We start from the raw sequence: 22,366 nt of genomic DNA on the forward strand, positions 1-22,366 counted from the left end.
TTATAAGCAGTCCCTCGAGGGTTTCTTGATAGTTGCTTGTCCCTTTGGACGTTTATGATGGGGATAAGAAGCCAAATAAAAAAGGTAGAATGAACAGGGTTCCCAAAGGTAGGGGGCGGTGAGGAGGAATTTCAATTGGAAGCCCTGAGAAAGACTACCAAGTGAGTGGTGGGCCAATGAAGTAGTAGTACTTTGGAAAGAATGTATGTATGTAGAGGCAGGAGCTCGTACAACGTATATATTCATGATGGAAATCAATTTCATGGCTCCAGATTAGCACCAGAGAGGATAAGAAACTATTTCTTCATTCCATCCACCTTCACGGACAAGCTGAGAGATCCAGATCGCTTTCAACTTGTCATTACACAAGTAACTACAAACCTTATAAAATATCTTCAAAAAGAACTAGATCTAACTCACACTATGCTTTGACAAATCATGGTAGAGCACTTCCAAAGCCCCCTCTCTAATTTTCTTCCTTACATGTGTAAAAAAAAAGGTCCAAATCCCGTCCTCCTCAAGGTGAACGGATGATGGCCTGCAATTTGAGCCCAACCCAGATCAAGAAACCAGTGTCTATGTGAGTGAGTGAGTGTCGTGCATAACTTTTTTTACCACTTACTCCCTATGCATCAGATGCTGCTTTACGGCTTGGTCGGTTAGTTGGTTGGTCGGTTGGTTGGTCGGGGCATGGTGGATGTGGCTGCGGCTGCTTCTGGTGGGGTGGTGGTTGGGTAGAGTCATTACATAAATTCACACCAATTCGCCCGATAACTACAACGACACGTCTTTATCAAAGGGTTGTTATCAACCATAATTTAGTCTGGGGGCTCCAACCGGCTTCTCGTGAATAATACAGAACTACATACAGGCACTACCACTTCTTCAACACAACGAACGGTGGTGCTTGAAGTCCAGGATCTCATAATGTAAAGAGAACCGTGAAGACTCTTTGGAATGTGGCTTGACTTTCAGTCCAATTCCATTGCTAAACGTCACAATGTCTCTGAAGTTCAAGAATGAAATGGTGAAAAAGTGTCGCTATCGCCGTTCTATTTTTTCCATCCTTCCATCCCTTAGTACGAGAAGGATGGCAGGCTTCAGATTGAGGTGTAATGTATGTAAATACGGCACTAGATACTCACTCGTGTGCGGGGTCCTATTCAGTTGTGCTAAGAATACTGGCAAATTCTAACCTTAGAGGACTACGCTGAGGGTATGAAATGCCTCTTAGGGGAAATAAATAAAAAGAGGGCAATTTTGGCACGAAAGGCAGTTGAAGTATCACTTCATATAGGGTCCTTCTTTCCTCGCTGCACATGCTGCTTGCTCAAACTTCTCGGGCTCTTGGAAGACGATGATGAAGGCAAGAACGAACGGCATCCAATAAAACCAGATGAAGATTTGCTAGCCAAAGTCGTGTCAAATAAATATGAGACCTTTCAGAGGTGGCAAGTGAATGCTCAAATCAAATCACGATCTCAATTCCATGCCATTCTCTCTTGTCGTACATTGCTCGAGGTGAATACGGATTAGAATAAAAGAGGGCGCGGTGGGGGTTGAACAAGAAGACATGCAGGGAAACCTAAATCCAGTCGTCGAACCCAACGATGATCTCAAGATCCAACCCGTCCGGCCTTGCTTGTAACCCTGGTCAGTTTAAAGGTCAGACTGAGCCTTTTATGATAACAGTTCTGAGCACAGGTCCCGAGTGTTGAATTGGCTTGAACGAGATGTTTGAGTTGATGACCCAAACAACAACAACAACAACAACAACAACATGGGAAGTCAGGGGTGATGATAACCATTACTTACTGAGTATTATGTTCACTTGGCCAGAGGATGAGGCTTGTTGACGGACTGACTAACTGAGGGTTGGAGGTTGGAACGAGCAAGTGGACCAATGAGAACCATTAGCACTCTTGCATAAACGATTAGAAAGAGATTTGTTTACAAAGATCAACTTTTGGGGGCTTCATGGGATCATCAAAATAGACTGACTGCGAACAGACTAACGGGCTGGCTGCTCTTATGATCCGTGGCGGAGTTGCACAGAAAAGTCGAAATTGATGGTTTGCCTATTCATCTCAGTGAACGGGAACGTACCAGATACTACTCCATGTTGGTACACGCGGACGTCATTAATCAAGGAATCATAACAGATCCACAAGCACAAACACACGCACGCACGCACGCACGCCAATAAACAAGTACAGGGCAATTGCCATCACCCAAAGAGATCCCTGACAACGTCACCTCAAGTCAACGAACCAGTTATCTATGAAGGAAAGGGAAAGTAATCCTGAAAACATTGGTAAAAGCTTTAGAATGGTCAAAAAAATCTATATTGTTTGCAACTCTTCAAACGTCCTTTGTAGACTCTGCATGTCTGCACAATGTTAATGTATGAACTTGCCTTTGACGGGGTTCTCGGTGGGTTGGTGATTGTTCTTCAAAGTCAGTTTTATTGTTGACGTCTTCTTTGCACATCAGTCGGAGGTACAAGAGTTCATATAGCTTTGAGGAGAGGCCGCCTCAGCAATGGAAAATGGAAGGTAGAAATCATCGGGCACGAGATGGACACTCCATGTGTTTATCTCTTCTACTCCTTCTCTGGGCTCAAAACCAATAACTTTCATGACTTGGTCGTCGGCTTTGCGGGCTCGTGGATAATTTACCAACACGAACCAAACACACACGTGAGGCAAATTCAAATGTTCCAATGGTTTACTTTATTTCCTCCGAACATGTACTAGTTCGTTCTCAGAGAACGAGGCAGAATTTATTAGCTTGAATCAAGTTTTTTTGCCCGAGTAATTGCATTGAAGAAAGCCGCACCAGCGAGCTTGTGTGAATGATCCCTTGGAGAAGGAATACTGCGAGAATAAGAAAGAAAGAAGAAGGCTTTTATGGCAGAGAAGGAAACGAATAAGAAGAAGAAGTTAAGCTGGCACGTACAAATCTTAAAATACTAGGCTCGAACAAAATTTTCCATTCCAATGACCAAAATATGCAAATGCATGCTTTTGACTCAATGACTATCACTTGAGATACAGACTGACTTCCCTACAAGGCCAAGTTATGGTCGAAAAAACCCACTAGCTGACTCGTTTTGGACCCTTAAGCTTCTCAGACTTGCCAACCATTGAGTCGTCCACTCCACACGAGTATTTGGGGACGGATTTCGAGGTAGGGGGAGACATTTAATCTGGCTAGACTGTATCTCCAATCATCCCTTCTCTGGGTTTCCTCAACCCTAGCTTAAGCAGTCTCAGAGAAGAGATGAAGCTCTCAAGGCCCCGATTCTGGTCAAGAATTGGGACTTTGCACAATGAAACTGAAAACAAACTGTTAAAGAAACGTTTAACAAGGGGTGGATGGTTTTTTTTCGATTTGTGTTGAAGTACAATTGTATGGTCGGGTTTTTTTGACGGGAATTCGTGGTAGAATATCTGGAGAAACTCACAGAGAAGTGGAAGCTGATCTTGCCAATAAAGTACTAGCATAATAATCGTTTGCTTGCTAAGCCAAAAAGACTCTGTCGGGATGCTCCCAAGAATACATCGAACTCACTTGAAAGATCCAACTGAAGCCATGGCCGCTTCCCCTCGACGAAATTCCGCTTACTATATTGATAAGATTGACATCGATTCACAATGCCATCCGTCTATTTTAAGCATGCTAAAAGGAGCTCATTTGAAGATATCGCACTCTGAATCCACCAATGCCAAATGTACGACCACGAGAACGACATTTGGCTTTGTTTTTGGTGTGAATAGCGGAACGTTGGAAGTCATTTTGCATGTTCCAAAGCTTTTATGTTGTAACTCGGGATAAATGGGCCCCAATGAGTCCCGAGCTTAATAGTTTAGTGGACGGTATGAGCATGAGCCAGGCAGATGAGAGAAGGGGAGGCGTAGTAGAAACACTTAATTGAAATGTTTTTGTCATGTTAATGTTCGAACTTTCGACCATGATAACGACCATTAAAGGAATTAGCGCCATTGAAGGTAATTCTAGTCGGGGCTTCTCTACTTGGGACCATTTCATTGCTGCCGTTTGTTCAATGAAGGATTACCACCACAGAATTTCGGGACTAGATTACTTTTGGAACCCAAGCGCTTCGCATGTTATTGTCGCAATTTCTACCTTCTACACACAGAGTCTTCACACTCAATCCTTGGGAATCGTTTGAACTATTAGCCATTTTGTGCGATGTTTTTAAAGTAAGCTCAATTCGATTGCACGAGAACTTACATTGGGGTGTGTGCTATTTCTATGGTCCTTGCGATAATACTTGATGAGGCATGCTAAATCAAGTTATCTCTGGACGGAGAAAATCATGATGTTTTATTAATTCATGCGAAAGATAATTTGCAAAAGACTCTTAAAGTTGTGACAGCCAGACACGAATGATGTATGACATGTGATATCACCTTGATTGTGGCTTTTTACCAGGCGGCGAAATAGCTTCATCGACCATAAAATATGGCTGCATTTAAAAAATTACTGCCCATTCCCACCAGGGCGTCCAGTAAATGCCTCTTTATCAGGCCCACTACCCATTTGTTCTTGCCTTGAGCTTCCCGTTTCGAGCAACTACCCATTCGCAAAATGATTATACGGAAGCGATGGGAATATCATTAAAAAGAGGCTTTTATTTCTTTATTGTTGTAGATGTTGTTTTCCTGATACAGTGACATAGGCTTTTTCAAGGTGAGATGATCAACACATATAAACGTTCTAGGTCTGGCGTGAGGTGGGAAGATTGATATTTCTTGTTTATCGGCCGTTTCCTGCCTATTGGAGAATCGCGTCGGGGAAAGTGCATGGGAAATAATATTCCATTCCATACCGGCCGAGAAGGGCGTTACGTTGAGTGGTTGGGGATATTGGGCGTGTTTTACATTCAAAAGCCATCTACTAAGTCACATAACAGAGTTGAGTGGTTATTCATTTAATATGTGGTGATCGTATTCCTGGAGGTATAATTGCTTCTAAGAATTGTGTCAATACAGGTTCAGGCTGCTTGCTGATGATCATGGTGATGATGGTGGTGGTGCTGATAATAATAATAATGAGCTAGATTGGGGAGAATGAGTTGTGTCTTGTCATTTGACCGATTGATAGGGCGTGGATGAGGGCGGAGGTGGAGGATGATTATGGTCTGAACCATCCCCATTCGACGTACTGCCTGACCAGTGGGTGTACACTTCACGGCATTGTCCCACCACACATTCATTGGAGCAATACTCATTGTTCCATCCATCACGAGACCGTTGGACCAAATTGTTGCACCCTGGACGACCACATTGCAGTGTCGTCCCCAATCGACCCGAGTCAGTCGTCGAAGGGTTGATCAAAGGGGTGCCAGGAGACGATGCTGCTCCGGAGACTTTGGGGTTCATCAAATGAGGCGACCTTTGGGGTAAATTGGTATTGCTAGAGTTGGGTGATGGATGGTGAGACTGATTGGGGTTGTGATTGTGGATGTGGTGCGAATGTTGAGGTATCATTCCATTGTGCATCTGGAAGAAACACAACGCACGAAGTTGAGTGTGGGCCATCCAAGGTGTATCCACGATGGAGGCGTTATTTACCTACCTGCGGATGACCCAGCGGAACCTCCTGAGAAGGGGGGATGCCCTGGTGAACCATGTTGCAATAAGCACCCCCGACACCTCCTTGATGGGACATATTCTGCAGGTGTTGCATGGGGGGTCGAGGGGGGATAGGTTGACCCAGGCCGTAGCCCGTATCAGCACTCTGACCGGCATAGCCAGCCGGTTTGTGCACACTACTACCGTCGGCAAAGGCAGCAAACCCATAGGGATTGTACATGTGATCTCCGTTGCCTTTGGAGACCAAACTAGCCCGGTAAGCGGCCAACTTCTTCAAGTACTCTTTTTTGGCATTCTCAGTCCGCTTTTTGTAAGCCGCCTTGCTGTCTGGATCTAAGCCATCCCACATGGAAGCCACGATCTTTGACACATCCCCAAAGGCAGCATTGGGATTGGCCACCTTGATGGCAGCCTGACGATCACGGAAGAACAAAGCATAAGCGGACACCGGTTTCTGGGGCTCATTGGGATCGCGCTTCTTCTTCCGTTTTGACATCTTTGGCTTTTTGGCTGTGACTACGGGGACATGCCCGGGAGGGATCACCCCGGGATGAGCATGGGACATGTGCATCATGTGTCGATGAGGACCGTACATGTCAGGCGAGGGTCGCTTGAGAACGTTGTTATTTCTGATATGGTCATCCCCATCCTCAGAGTGAGCTTGGGGACTGGGCGTATTGTGAGATCCAACGGGGGAGGGACCACCGGGCATGACGTGTGTGGACTGTTGTTGGGGTTGATGTTGACCATACATGGAGCTGTAGCCCCCACTATAGCCATAGTGTTGAGGTTGCTGTTGCTGTTGATGATGATCGGGATACTGATAGCCGTTCATATGTGGATGTTGATAGCCCCACTGGTGTTGTTGAGTCTGTTGTTGGTTCCACTGCATTTGATGATGTGACTGATGTTGTTGGTGATGTTGCTGCGAGTAATGATAGCCCGGATGATGACTGCCTTGATTCTGGGGGTTGTCCTCCAAGGCGGAAGGCGGAATGTTGATCGGGGGAATGTCAAAGTCATCGTCACCAAAGGACGCAGCCGAACTAAAGGGGTCTCCGTTGCCCGAATCACTTCTCACCGAGGAAGTCATATCTCTTTCTTCGGACTCTTCCTTGACGCTATTACCCGAATGTCCACCCCCGGAGGAGGAAGACGACGAGAACCCCTGGTAGCCCGGAAGAGACCCGCTGGAAGGGGGCCCTCCTCCTCCGATGGCTGCCCCATGGGCACCAGGTGGGATTTGTGCCTGATGCGGATGGCCAGGGTGGTGAAGCGAATGGGCTTGATAGCCATGACTGGTAATCATTCCGTTAGGCTATTGAGCTCTCACTTTGAACTGAAATTGCTTTTCTTGTTTTACACTAGTTCTCCGAAGTCCCCTTTGGTGCTTGTCGTCGCGGCCGTCGCTTGGTTGGTCGCTTGGTCGGTCGGTCTGAATTGAGCTTCCTTCCTTTCTTTTCTTTTCGTTATCTCTTTCGTCTTCTTCAAGTCTTTTTCCCCTTTGATTTCTTGGCTCTGGAAAAATGAAATGGAAATTTTTAATTTGACGGTTCAAGGTGCCAAACACAAGAAAAATGGTGGGGGATGATCACGCCGTGCCAAAACTGTCGTTGGTTTTGAAAGATCTCTCACCATGAGTCAGAAATACCTACACATTTTACATTTAAGCTATAGGAACCGTGCTTGTTTTGAGCAGACCATTTGATCAATGCACTCATTCGTGCTAGGTGGCCACAATCTGTTGCTTCACCCTAAGATGTCTCAACAATCGCTCGTTTACAGTATCGGTGTTTTTGTTCGCATGTGTCCATGAGGTCGCCAGTAGTACACATACAGTAAATGCTCAAGGATCCCCTTCCTTCTTGCTTCCATCCAAAGTCACTCACTTTTTGCCTTCCCCTCTTTAAAGTGTGGTGAAGTCGAGAAGAAGAAGGGAGGGTCAATAGAGTTCTTAAGCGTGTAAAGAGTTTATTTCCGAGTTGTTTCCCCCCTCTCCCAAAAAAAGCTTAAAGGACTCGTGACAAGCCAGTGAGTGCAAGTATCTCCGTGTGTGTGTGTCTCCCACGTCTCCAAGCTCTCTGCTCCGATCACTCAATTCTGGACCAGGAAATGTCAAAATAGAGGGAAATCACGCCAAGAGAATCATAGATGGGGAATTGTGGCGAACGTGTAGTGGAAACGGGATGAGACACTCGGGCAGTTTAGTATCTGTGAGAGGAGGGTTCTTATTCCCTTTAAAGAGTCAAAACAGTTTAGGGTACCTCAAAGAGTGCCACAAGGGGATTAGAACACAAAAAGAGCAGAAAACGGGGACCCAGTCCCACTTGTTCCAAAGGTGCAAAACAAGCTATTGTGATGTTTTTGCTTGTTTCACAGAGAGGCTACGACTCAACACCACCCAAATCTCACACAGGCATTCACACACAGATAGAACGAACTTCCATCTTGTGGTAAGGGGGAAAAAATCTGCCAAGAAACCTTGTTGGGGAAAACTCGTTGGAACTCTTTGGAACTTGTACCACCCCGAATGAAGGCGAACTTAGGGACGACCCGAGGCCCGCGAGAAAGGGGAAAAGTTTGATTTTTTGATGTTTGCTTAGGATGAAATGATGAAAACTTTCGTCAGACATCAAAACTCTCTTGATGGGAGCAAAAAGGCGCGAAATCTCTATAAATTCCCCTCCATTTTCCAGCAGAAAGCCTTTGCTTTACCAACGCTTATGGTCGCTCAATACGTCATAAAGAATGGATCAGGGAGAGGCATTGATGCTATTGATCTTCAATATGAGGACGTACTTCGATCGCCTCGGGAAGCGACGATTTTTCAAGCAATTACCACTGGATTCATTTCTTGTGCCGCTCAACCTGATTATCCCCCATGTAAACAGAAAATGAGCAGCGCTGTAAAAACTCGCCTCATCAGATTAAGATTTTAAGACGTCGGAGGGCAAAAAGTTTCATCTTGATCGCCATCGTCAGCAACTCAATGAAGGCTGCGATTGAGAGCGTTTAAGCCGCTTAAGGGGTTGCCTAATTCGCATTATGATCAACTTCTTTCAAATAGACGTTTTACAAAGGAGTAGGAGGGGGTCAATCAATGCACCTTGTGATACCCCAATTAAATTTGAATCAGCAGTAAACATTGAAGAGAATCTACTCCGAGCCATAAATTGGCGACTTGTTTGACGTGAAGCATCTCGCCATAGATCAATCGCTGGAGCTATCTCCATTAAGCCAATCAAAAACATGTGGGTCTTTTGGTTTGAGTTAATAATCCAGTGGGACCTTGAAGCCACCAACGCACTCACGCTCTGTTGTAATACAGTCGCGCTCGGTCTCTGCCTATCTTTCTCTCGCTCTGACTGACACAGAGAGATAGGTACAAGACCTAATGCAAGACCATTATCATTCCTGTCTTTGTCCAATTGGACGAGATTCAAGACACACATACACACCAGGCTAAGAGGCTGTTAGTCCCGCCAACAAATTCCTGGATCATTCCATGAATTTTACGACATCTCTCCAACGACAAACAAATGAGAGAACAAATTTTCAAGATCCTCAATCCGATTGGTTTCGTTTGACTTGGAGAAATTGGAAAGAAAAAAAGGGAAAAGACCGTCTTTCGTGAAGGTTGCACGTAGAAAATGATTTATGCGGAATTTGTGTGGCTTCTGTCTCCAGGAATTTCGAAAAAGCTGATCCCTCATTAAAATTCCACTGAATAAGCAATGAAGCACATACCATTTTCAATCAAAAAACTAAGATCTCTTCTCACCAGAAACTGGATATCAATGTGTCCGGCCTTTGCTCGAGCTCGAGACAAACTATCGACAGAGATTAGACAACAGACACTCACCCTAATCAAACGGTAAGTGGACCATTTTGAGCGTCCCGTTGGGGCGGAATGAATTGATGAATCAAAGTTGGGGAAGTGGTTCCAATTGGGGATCCTCGAAACTTTTCCTCTTCTCTCTCTCTCTCTGTTCCCCCTCAGGAAGGTAATTCGGCTAAGGGAGACACCAACGACAGAATCTCGTCGAGGATGAGACGACGAAGATGGAGACACTCACTCGGTAGCTCTCCCTGGTTCGCTGGCTCTTTCTCTCTCTCTCTCTTTCACATATACACAATCACCCTAATAGGGTTAACGATGTGTTTCAATCCATTAGATGAGCGAGCCAGGAAGGAAGAACAAGTCGTCAGGTTCACAGTTCATTGGCCAGATTTAACGAATCTGCCGCTGGTACAGACAGTCAGATAACACACAGCCACACACATACACGTACATGTGCCCACGTATTAATGATGACGGGCAATCCGGACCTAAACCACCAAACCCGACGGGTTCAGATTGGAATGGCAATGCAAGAGGAGTTGTGTTGGATAACGGGGATCGCAGGGTTCCTCGCTCATCAGCGATCAAGAGGCAGACCAGGGGTGCCACTTGAGGAAATAAGCACTCTCGAGAAGAAAAATCACTTCCTCCCAGATTCAAGCACGGTTACCAACTGGTTTGGCGCTGGTCTTTGGGTTTCTCCGTCTGAACGGTGGTGCGCGGCGCCGCTTGCCGTTAGAGGCACGTCGCCTTTTCGTCTTTTCCGAGCGAGTGTGCCTGGTTTTTCTCACGAGATGCGGAAGCAAAACGCCAACGAACAAACAGTCCGCGCTGCTCAGATATCTCGGACGAGACCCTCGAAAGGGGCTACATGGCACACACACACAAATCCAGATACACACACCATCACGCACTCACATCCATCCAGACTTGCGTGTCTCAGGAACTAGAAGACACGAGAATCGAAGAATGGGTGGGAGGGTAGGGACGAGTGAGTGAGAGAGAACGATGGAAGCTGCTGCTGAAGGAGAGGAACGACAACGAGGAGAAGAAAGAAGAGGAGGAGGAGGAGGAGGAGGAAAAGAAGAACGAGATTAGGCGAGGGCGGCGAAAGCAGCATGGCTTGGAGGCATGATATTCAGGGCCAAAAGGCCGATGATTTCTTTGGAGAGGGGAAATTGGCTTCTTGCCTTGCGCCTCCAGTGGCGACAGTCGTTTGGCGAAAGTGGCGACGATATTCGCGAGCTAGGCCTGGAAGGCACTCAATTGGTTGGCGACATCTTCTGTTCTCCCCACGTCGATTTGTTGAAGACAAAATCGCGGAGAAGGCCTAGACGAGAGCCATCTAGAACATTTAAATCCTCATCAACCACCTGGGCCTGTTGGGGCTTCGGGAACATGGCTGATGTTGGTGTTGGTTTGAAAGATAACTTCCTCTTCTCCCCCTTTTCTCACATCCCCAACTTTTTCTTCCCCATAGTTCTCGCTTTTTCCGGACATTCGTGCGTTCTTTCGGTGTACTTCGGAGATACCGGTGTACTTCGGAGATACGAAGGAATGAAGTCCACATTCGTTCGTTCAGTTTCCAAGCGTAACATTGACATTGAGAACAGATTGAAGCGAGAAACGCATTACTATACCATCCACCCCAATGGATAAGGGGTCTCTCGGACTATGGAAAAATCCCATCGTCCAATGCATTCCAACAGGAGAGGGGAGGTGGAAGAATCGCAGTACCTCCATTCATTCCATGTCCTCCAAGAAGTTGTAACTCTGACTAGCATATGAACCGGACCAAATCCCACACCAGCCCCTCTTCTCACAGATTTCAAGCAGACAACCAACGCCAGATAGAACGTTGTCCTGTTCCCGGAGGCGATTTCCCTCACCTTGCCTCCATCATCCTTGGATTGCGCTTTGGAAGCCTTGGAATGATAGTCAGTGAGAAACCATTCCGCAAACTAGGGTAAGGTCTCTCCTCATTCGGATGCAAGTGCATCTTCAAATACAGTCCCAATATGGCCCAAGCGAGGCGAGTTGTGAACTTTCATACTTCAGGTCTGCCAGTCTTCCAGCCTTCTCGCCAATATTCGGAGGTTAAGGCTACGCCTCGTTTTTAGTCGGGCTATGCTTACGTCTAGGCCTTGTTTGGTAATCGTACGAAGCGGAAGCGAATGGCCGCCTCTTTATGGAGTGCGTATAGAGATACACTACATCTCGCCCCCGTGTACTCAAATGCGGATGAAAGTCTCGCACAAGACAGACTCGCACATTTTTTCCACTCTGGATATGGGGTGGATATGTGGCTTGCGCTCTGGAGTACGCCTTTGCCGATACGGCCATCTACGGGCGTAAATGGGGCATAGAGATGCCCTGAAGTCTGGACTAGTTTTTTTTGACAGTCTAAGCAACATTCAGAAATAGGCCTTGTACCAGACCTAAGATGGCTCTTCAGTGGGAAAGCGTACGTTAGGGATACGTTGTTTTTCGGCCTGTTTTCTATCGAAATGGGGAATGGAGGATTGGACGCAGAAATACTCCACGCATTGAGACTACCAAACTGGGGCCAAGATTGTACGCCGATGTACGCAAAATTTAGTCTCGTCGTCAGGGATGGAACAGGATCCTTCCGTTCATTTGGAACGGGACCGAAAACAAATAGTTGTACGTAAGAAAGAGTGAACCCATGAGACCAATGTAATGAGAGTTGAATCTAAAGGAGCATGATCCTGTCGAGTTTAGCCGGTTTGAAATGAAAATTAAGTGATTTTGATGATGACCCAGAAAGCCCGTGAAAACTTCTGCCAACTCAGATAATCTATTAGCGCAATGACTTGCTAATCGATTCCTGCCCAACATTCGATTACCCCTCTTTAAGATGAATAGAACGAATGGGGGGGGGGAGAGAGAAAAGGAGAGATTCGAGTTGGGTAGGATCCCTCTGGTTCTTGAGTGAATCCACCTAATCTAATCCAAGATTGCCAGCCATATTAGCATTCCTCATTTAATGACTTCATTTTGACCTGAGATGATATCTGGGCCAGTATGGGGGAGAATACATTTCCATTAGATCTTAGATAAAGCATGAGGGTTGTCTGTTCTGATTGGCTTAAGAATGAGAAACTTTTTGGGGTTCTCGCTTTTCGAAAATAGTAGCGATCCGTCGGACTGACTTGACTTTTGTCATGATGAGCTGTCGAAAAGAAATCAGGGGATCTAATTCGATATTAGTTGAGCAACTAATCTTAGAGATGAGCCCGATTCTGACTTTTCCACGAGCAAGAATGTAAAAACCAGAGCAATAACAGTAATTGAATCAAGTGGAAGCAAATAATTCGATTATTGGCTTCTCTTATGGGAAACATTGATTGCTCGAGGAAATTGGCCGCCAATAGAAACCCAAACAATACCCATGGACAACCATCAAGCTGCCTATCCGGCCAGAAAGCTTCATTTTCTCGATTCAACATGGCTACCCTTTCAATGCACCAAAAACGACAACAGACCTCCCAAAAGGAAGAAGCCTTCAAGATTGGACTGGGCTCATTTCGAATGCCTTTTCCAACCCCGGGATCTATCTGTCATGTTTGCCTGGAAATGCAGAAGTGGCCAAGAAACTTGCCTTGCTTGACAGTCACTTCCCCGCATGAATGGCCTAAAAGTTGGGACCGTAATGTCACTTATTTCCTTCACATCCCATTTGAAAACTTATGCGCGCATCACCATGCCTCCTCGCTCACCTGGCACAAGTTTTTAACGCGAATGTGCACTAGACTTGTACACAAACTATACTGTACAGCATATGTGTCTAACAAGTAACAATACATTCATTGCGAGACTTCATAATTATTCAACGGATTCATTTTGCATGTTGAGCCCGGAATGAAAAGTCATTGTGACAAGTGGGTTTTAAATCCATGGTCAACTCTTGAGACTTGAGTGGCATGTGTCAAAGCACTCGAGTTGATCCATTTCGGATGTATTGTAACATGTCGGACAGCTAGTGGAAAACTTTCTGTGCAACTGGACACACACATCCGACCATCACAGGTGGGTAGATTGATTCATTCGTTCCCTGAAAAGATCGCCGAAAAATGGATGAAATATCAAATCGCCAAAAGCTCCCCGAAAAAGCAGCCTTCGGCCCGATTTGTGGGACCTCAGATTTTTAGCTTGGGAGCATGTCGAAAAGTGCGCTTTAATGGAGCATTTACGGGTGTTGGATTGCTCGTAAATAGCGAAACATAAACAACATTTTAGCGGAAAGTGGGATTGCCATAAAAACGGAACAAATACTTTATATGTGTATATAAAACACCAGCTGAGCCTCCCTTCCTTCCTTCCTTCCTTCATTCCTTCCTGTGTCTGAGCTCTGGTCCATTTTGGCACTTAGATATAGGAATTTTCTCTTCTTGTGTGCCAATTGAAGCTTCATTTTGGAGGCCCGTGTTCACATTTGGAACATTTGGAGCCTTGGTATTAAACAAACACCTCGTCCAATAATTCAAGTATCTTTTTTGGTCACATGGAACCGAATAAACAAATACCTACAGTGATGTGAAAGCGCGGTGTCTTCTCCCAACGGAAGTATCTTGAAGCCATCAGAACCAATCAACCAGGTTGTTCTGTATGTAACTGGTTCATGCTTACGTACTGCTAATATGGTTTAAGAGGAAGAAAAGAATAAAAGGAGAACGAGAAAGAAAACATAAACCCTCGCCAACCACGATGTGTGGTGACTGGCTGTTGTTGTTAGGTTGAGAATGCCTGACATCCCACATAAACATATTTCCCTCCACTTCCTTCCTCTTTCTTCTTTCTATTCGCTTCTCCTCTCATAAAAGTGGATCATACAGGGTGGCTGGGTCCGGGGAAGTCATTTTCGGTAGACACACTGTGCTCGTGACTGCATCAATATTCAATGTCTCTCCAGAGACATGGAAACAAGACAGATATGGTTGTGGAGAAGAAAAGACTGATGCCTTCGTCTTGTGGGTTGCAATTACTTGATAAGTTCTGCTCCTTGCTTCTCTGTCTCCCTCCTCTTCTTTTGACTTTCGTACATGTGGTATACCCATATTCAGATCCTTGTCATATATGTAAAGTAGAGACAGGGGGGTTTCATGTATTAGAGCGAAATGGAGGAAAAGAGGAAAAGGATCAAGAAGGTGGAGATCAGATCAGAAAAAAATGAGGAATAAAATTCAAACTCAATTGCATTGAAGCATCTCTTCTTGCGTGGTTCTTCAGAGAGGATGATGATGTTCGAAATAAAAGTTCCCGAGTGCATATTCTATCATCGCTCATCACTTTTCTTGGTTAGAATGTAGACAACTTCGAGTTTGAAGGGAAAAAAGGCAGGCAAAACTTTTTTCCCCTTCAATCTTGGTGCAGTGAGTGAGCTTTTTAGACTTAATGACACTGATATGTCACTCTTTGATGCACAAATTACACCTTAAACGCCAAAGCACGTAGCTAAATTCCATGGATAATTACCAACGGAGCATAAACACTCATCAAAACATAAAAAAAGCGGCTGAAATACTGTAAACTTTTACTTGAAATATACTGCACAAAAAAGCGGCTGAAATACTGTAAACTTTTACTTGAAATATACTGCACTTGAAATCAGAAACGAAAGGAGCTCGCCTTATTATTAACATTCTCATTGAATAATGAACGCCGATTTTTAAAAGATGTCAATCTACAAGTGTACATAGGGGCTCTGGACTTTGATAGATTAGCTTCTGGTGGTGAAGATGCAAATTTTTTACCGACATATTCTGTATCACGAGATGGGACCAGTAATTATCCTGGAGGTTAGGTAAGGCACAGGCTTGCCAAAGACGGCCCTCAATGGCCAAGGCTTTTGTGCCACATAGTAAGTGAACAGATTGAAAATAGAAGCCTTGATTTTTCACGCACATGTCTATTAGCGAAAACTTTTGCATACTGAAAGCCAAAAAACAGGTTGAATATAAGCGACCAGCTCTGATCGAGGTGGGTGAGAGAAGAGTCTTCGACAAGCGGAACAAATGCCGTCCAAAGCGAACTAGAAAAAGTGAAACGAAGGGGTTTTTGGTGCATCAATTGTTGTGTTCTCTCCTTCTTTGATCCACTTTCGTCACGAACAAAGAAACAGCTGTGTGTCCATTGTACCTTTATGAAATGAGTGCAATGCTCCAGAAGGCAGAACATGGCTTAATGCCGTTGAAGATCAGATAATAATGTCCCAAGAGTTTCTAATACGGACAAGGTGGCAAGCGGGTTGTTTTCAAGAATTTAATAACGATCAACCACTTCTTCAACCCCACCAGTGTTGTGTTCCAGCAACACCAAGCTCATTTGAGAGCCATTATTATCTGGGGCCGAATCTGCAAACTCTCTTAGGTCCTGCCAAAGCATTGGCATTCAACTGGCTGTTTGCTATATGGACAGTACGACATACTCGTACATTCAAGTACATGGGCAGCAAGTACTCGCAGGTAGGGTACATACAGGTAGGGTAAGAAGTATGGACGTTGAGCGGACGGTTCTTTCACAAAGCTTTTATCTCTCTCCAGCCCAAATAAAAATTCAAGATAAATAATAGGATTTTTGAGTTATTGCCTCTGAAGGGAAGAAAGAAGTGGATTTAATTGGATTATAATAAGCGGTGTGGACCGGGGCCTTTCGCCCTTAGAAGTGCTAAATTGTAGCCCAAAGTGAAATGCCTGGCAACACAGAGATAAACGAGCAACAATACAAAATGCCTTGAGTGTGGAAATTTATTCACACAAGCACAACTCCTGAGCCTCCTCTGAGTTTCTAAGCTACCCGCCATTACCCCATTTGACCTTCAACTTCCAAAGGATGGTCCAACCAAAGCCAAACCATGACCAGGGTGGCGCTCTTTGAGTGACTCGCTGCACCTATTTCATCAAAAATGACAAGTTACAAAAAATGAGATATCACTTCACCCCAAGAGCGAGCTACACATAGCCAGTAGAACCAACGACTTCTTCTGGTACTAGATGGTCTCTCGGTCCTTCTCGTCATGTTTGCCTGCTGGCCATATTCTACGCATTCGGCCAACCTAGCCCGACATAAAGTCCATTCCTTGGACGTTTTTTGTGTCATTTTATCATGTCAAGAGGGTTTTTTGTGCTCATTTTAATAAGTTCTCATACAGGTCTGGAGGCCAGTGAGCAATGGACAATGGACAATAAGGCTGAGACCGACAAGACGAGAAGGAAGAAGAAGAAGTTTCGCAAATGAATTTGATGCGGCTTTTTGTCCACGTTTTTGTCAACTAAGCTGAACTACTGGACCTCTTGCATCAAGTTCATTGTGGCCCCTAAGATTGAATGAACTCAAATTATAGCTCAATTTCAATTCCGAGGGCTTCTGGCGGGCCAAAGAAAGGTAACAAATGATCATGAATGATGATGATAATCACGCGGGTATCTCCAAAGCAACAGCATCACCGTAACTGAAGATGGAATCTCAAACTCGGGACTTGTTCGGAAAAATTGTTCGGTCGAGTGTTTTGGAGTTGGTAAAAACGATCATTTTTTTGGTGGAGAAAGTGATCATAATACTTTTCCTCTGACAAGAGGAGCTTTGTCTTCTTTTCGCGTACCAAAATGGTGGCTAATCTTTTTTAGCTCTGCGTCCAAAGCACGAGCTGGAAATTATTAGGTATTTAAAATCTCATAACCCAGTGTGCATACAGGTAATAAAGCCAACAAAAGCCATCCATACCCCACACGCATGTATCTACACATATTTACATACAGGCACACATACACACTCATACTCGTGGACATGATGATCATGATGGGAGGCTAATTGCTGAACTTAAGGAGTCAATAGTCCCACCAGTCAGAAATGCCCACACTGAATTGAAGAGGACAAAGTTCAACAACGCTTGGCTTCAGCCTTCTCCAAGGGGTTCACACTCGTTTCCTCGGGGTTTATATGGAATATGATTGCCCAATAATGCTCTGGGTGGTAATGGCTTTGACAGCACCAGTCCTGCTCGAGCCGCTGCTGCATCTGCTGCTGCTGCTGCTGCTGCTAATGTTGTTGTTCTCCTTGAAATTTATTCACTCAGTTATGCAAATGGATTCGGGCAAATGTCAATATTCCAAGGTGAAAACACACGTTCCCGTGGAAAAAGAAAATCGTTGAACTCTTCTCGTAATTAACGATGAGTTTGCCTCAAATATTGACAAGAGCACAACTGGAGGAGGATCCAACCAACCATTGAATAAATTCTAAAGGCAGACTCACATGTTCAATTGCTCATTGAGGACGGATATCGGCTTAGAGGGCAAACAATAGGTGGGCCATGTTGAGGAAACAGTTTATGCCTTGGTTTGTGGGTCACAAGAGAGAAATTCTTTCAAATTATTTGATTTATGACAACGATAAATGCTTGATGAACATCGACCTAATCAACATAAGTATCCAGGTCCTGCGCTTAAGGCAGCCTTGTCTTTTGATTGCATTTAATACGCCATATAACTTTTCAATTGACAACAACAAAACCAATCAATGATATTACTATGACAGGTAACAAACATGTACCTTTGAAAACGCCTTTTTCGGAAAAAAGTATTGAAAAGACAATAACTCATAACTTGTTCAGATCACAGTAACGATATTACTTTTAATTTTCTGAGATTGGTTCATCAAGCTAAAAATTAATAATAGTATATGATTCTTTCAAAGTGATGTATTTATTTTACAAGTAAAGTATCACTGATGTAGTTCAGATATAAAAAGGTTGTTGTGAAAAATCCACTTGCTCTAAGTTAACGCTCTTAACTGATCTCAATACCCACCTATGCTAGTTAGTAGTCTTAAACAAGTACGTGCAATTAGCCCAGGATACTCGTATGCAAATGAGTAACTGTGTCAGTTGACCCCAATGAATCCTACCTTGCATTTCAAGTACAGCTAAAAAGTGGGTCGAACCACCTTAGACAAAACGTCAGCTTGAACCAGTCCAGTCCATGGTTCCCTACATCATCATCACCATCATCATCACATTCACAATGGGTGGCCTCTGAAGACGCTCCAAACTATTGACTTACTCATTTGTGGAAAGACAATCACAGAAATGGACTTGAGCAGGAGGGTCATTTGAATAGGTCCCGGGAACCCCGAAATTAGCCGCTATGACTGCTAAATATGGGGACATGCGGGAGAAAAGGATTAAAACCATGACTTCGGGGGCAGACCCTGGACTGAGAACGACATTTGATCTGTAACGAATACACCTCCTTGAAACTACCAAAAAGTGAGCTGGATAGGGGTTTCCCAATGGACGAGAGACGATTGATGCGAGTCTTCAGATAATAAAGATATCAAGGTGATGCTATCAAAAAAAAGTTCGAAGTTGATGGGATCTAAGCACAAGAAACCGGCATTTTAGAAGTCTTTCCTAAGTGAGAACCACAAACAATGGACCGTGCTTGGAGCTAGTTGGTCATATAATACCAACCATTCTTGGTGAAAAACAGAACGTTCTATTGTCAAATATGTACGTACGTACTTTTGTTTATTCTATGTTTTGAATATTGCCCTGATGCCTTGGGTGAGAAAGAAGAATGCAACTTTTGAAGAGGTATAGTTGATAGGATGAGAGGGATGAAGCTCATTAGAAACTGGATGGACTAATGTGGCAACCCTGAGCACTAGCGAGTCCCGTTGTCAAATCCATGGTCGTTGTCGACCCAGAGTCCACTTGGGGTACTTAATGTCAACCCTAAATTTTTATGTCTCTGACGAAAGAAGACTTCATCGCCCTCCCTGTCAGATGGACAGAAATAGAGAAACAGACAGGTCCTCTTGTCCATCCATTTCTTAAGCCCAGCAATGTGTCTCTATCATCATGTCATCAAGGTTGAAACCAAAGAAGGCAGCTTTTTGTTCATGGCGACTTGGTTCCAGCTTGGCCTTACAAATATGTCTGATTCTTATCCGTAAACTAACGAATTTTCTTGTATCAGATCGAGATGGCTAATTTGGAGCGGTAAATCTAGAGCCCGAAAAACAATGGACCCATCGGAGAAGTTGATTTGGACTCTGGAAGAGGATCTGGAGATTGTCATTGACCGGTAGGATCAAGTGTCGCTCTCCATTTCTGATCTGCACCATCTTCCACCCTGGTGGAAAAGCAGTGTTACCTTTCTCGGTTGAAACCATAGGTCCGAGGAAAAATGGCAGGTTGGTTTCAAATCGTCTTGTCTCAAGATTGTCTAGAAGTGGGAAAATTCATTTCCATTGTCCTTTCACCTTGCGATTGACAAGGAGAACGGGCGGACTTCGTTTTTTCCTTAGGTGTGTGGTGTAATGTGTTCCCTAGGTAATTGTGTCAAATTTGTGGCCTCGTCGAATGGAATGCCGTCGAAAGGTGTGAGGGTATTCCTTGCTTTGGAATGTCATCATGGTGTTTTGTTCTCAGAGAGTGATAAGAGGAATTTACCCGAACGTCGATCTTGCCGTCATCCATGAGAAGACCTAGGTCGTCGTTGGTGTCGTCGTAGAGGTGCTTGAATACAAAGCCAACTGGATTGGTGCAATGTTTCAGACAAGTCCTCACCAATCCTCTTGTTTTATGGATTAGCTCAGTTCCAGAGGTGTCAACAAGACCGACGACAAGCACAGAATGTGGACGTGAAACAGCTAGGCACACCATCTTATTGTCCAATCATATTGATTTCCTACATATGAATGGCGTTCCTCAAGGGAAAATACTCTCGTCTTGCAGATGATCTTGCTGTTTCAGCTTGTTACGCCACATGAAAAGCCATTCCATATCCAGTGATCACCAGAGAGGGTCTCTAAAGTTGACGAAATGAAAAGGCAGATGTTTCTTCTGGTGCCCTTAGCCGAGTGATTTTGGTGTCAGTCTTAAAGGAAAGGAGAGGAAAGAAAAGAAAAGAAAAGAAAGAAAGAGAGCCGGAGATAAAGATCAGATTTTTCACTCAAAAAGGAGAATCCCTTCTCTCTCTCCATAAGAGAGCAGTAGGTACGTGTGCGCCTCCATTATAGGTAGGACGACATAGAGTGAGAAAATAGGGTTTAAGAATCAAAGGAGCTTTCTTTTTGTCGCCATTACACAATCAAACCCTCCCCAAAAAATCTGAGCACTTCATGGCCAGTGTCTAGCTCGAAATTATGGACAACAAAGATAGCTTGGAGTCCGACCAAAAGGCGTTTCAAGACGATAATGGGGCCAAGGGGATTCTGCAAACTCGGATGGCAAATTTTCCCCAAATTCCAACTCACTTTTCTGAGAAACGAGGCCTCGCTTGAACGTGTGAATTGGTGGGCTTGTGCCTAATTTCTCATTTCCGCCTTCAAACAACGAATCAACCGCCAGATCGAATGAGGGGCATGTGTAAAACAAATTGAGAGAAGTGCTTCTCTCACTCCTTCCATCCAAGTCTATCAACAAGCAATGGGTGAAGAAATTCATCCAGGGTTCTTGGAACAAACTCCAATCTAGCAGAACCAAAGGTTTGAAATTTTTAAGCTAAATATTTCCACCACCCGGCATCTTTCTACGTGTTAGGGTAAAATATGCAGTGTTTTTCAGTATTGTGGTTTTGCCCACATAAGCATTAAGGTGACGAGATGAAAAATGCGCGAAAAGGAAACGAACTGTATACCGTTAATAAAAACAACAGTAAGAAAACAATATAATAAATCAGATCAGAATCATGTCCATTTTCTGCAATTCGATCATGTAAGTCAATGTCAGCTCTTGAAAGAGTGTACATGGGTATTCTAGAATAGAAACCAATTTGGGCTAGGGTTTTGGAATGTCAAGTCGTCGTCTCGTAGTAGTTGGAAGAAAGGCGAGTGATTGCCAGCAGGCCTTTCTTTTCTCAAGAAATGAACGTGTCAATTACATGCTTCATTTATTGTCTACGTACATAAGTCAGAATCTGTAGTAGTACTGATACATCCATCCATACGTACGTACGTACATGCTGTAGCAGTTCTCATTTCTTCCGAGAACCACTTTCCCAACACCTTTTCTTCCTTGACAGCTACAGATGGGAAAAGAGTAATTGCACATCCAGATTACCTCCAACCGTTCCATATCAGTTAGCGACGTATGACTTTGTGTATCAGTAAATATAGCATCTTGAGTGATAAATATGCAACTCGTCGCGGAGTCGGTAGGACCTTGTCATGTTTAAGTTCGATGTCTTGATAGCATTATTTCCGTTGAAGACTTACTCTGCAAATCCACCTCATGACGAAACATGGCACATTGGACAAGCCCGTCCGTCCATTGGCCATGGTCCAAATGAAGTATCTCGGAATAAAATGTCATCTCTTGTCTCCTTACTGTCAATGTATGCCTCACTGTCATCATTTCTCACGTATTTTGATCTGAAGAGTCCCAACAACCAAGATCACCACTGATGATTCACTGAAAAAATTCAAAGCTCTGGCCCCCAAATCCAACCCATTTTTTACCCCGTCATTAAATAGCGTATGTCATTTTCAATAAAGCAGGCTCATTTCTCATGAAGTGAATCATTGATCAGCTCAGTGGTGGAACGATCAAAGTTGGGTCGTATTTTGTCAGTGATGCCTCGAGGGTCCGTGGAGACATTGGAAGACACAGAGACCACCCTAATCGAAAAAGCCTTAGGAGTCCATGGAGACAGGATCCTGGAGAGTGAGTGACTCAAGTAGGACTGACTAAGCTTTGAATCTTTCTTAAGATGAAACGGAGAAGACAAAAAATTACAAGACTTGTTGAAGAGCCTCCTGACCAAAAGAAATCAAGAGTTTGAGGAGCACTGCGAACGACGCTAGAGGACTCAGAGGAGGACTATTCAAATTGGCGACCCTGAGATAGCGGGCGAGGTTTGCTATGCCTTATCGGGTTTGT

General features: G+C 44.3%; 1 protein-coding gene across 2 annotated transcripts; it reads right to left on the bottom strand.

Annotated features, from left to right (window-relative positions):
- Window positions 1–4,638: 4,638 nt before the first annotated feature.
- On the bottom strand, window positions 4,639–10,256 carry LOC131889756 (thymocyte selection-associated high mobility group box protein TOX-like). Of its 2 annotated transcripts, none has more exons than XM_059238933.1 (3): window positions 9,484–10,256; window positions 5,605–7,139; window positions 4,639–5,528 (listed from the first exon to the last, which is right to left on the bottom strand). In XM_059238933.1, the coding sequence occupies exons 2-3, from the start codon at window positions 6,928–6,930 to the stop codon at window positions 5,112–5,114; spliced, it is 1,743 nt and encodes a 580-aa protein (XP_059094916.1). In that variant the 5' UTR covers window positions 6,931–7,139; window positions 9,484–10,256; the 3' UTR covers window positions 4,639–5,111. The 2 variants fall into 2 exon arrangements, with proteins under 2 accessions (XP_059094916.1, XP_059094924.1); XM_059238941.1 differs by having other exon boundaries at window positions 5,298–5,528; window positions 5,601–7,139.
- Between the last annotated feature and the right edge of the window lie 12,110 nt (window positions 10,257–22,366).

Source organism: Tigriopus californicus, chromosome 1 (assembly GCF_007210705.1).
Source record: "Tigriopus californicus strain San Diego chromosome 1, Tcal_SD_v2.1, whole genome shotgun sequence".
Lineage (NCBI taxonomy): Eukaryota > Metazoa > Arthropoda > Copepoda > Harpacticoida > Harpacticidae > Tigriopus > Tigriopus californicus.

Coding starts and splice junctions, on each gene's coding strand:
- LOC131889756 (XM_059238933.1), bottom strand. CDS start 6,930: ATGATTACCAGTCATGGCTATCAAGCCCATTCGCTTCACCACCCTGGC. Junction 5,529..5,604: donor TTCCGCTGGGTCATCCGCAG/GTAGGTAAATAA, acceptor TGTTTCTTCCAG/ATGCACAATGGAATGATACC.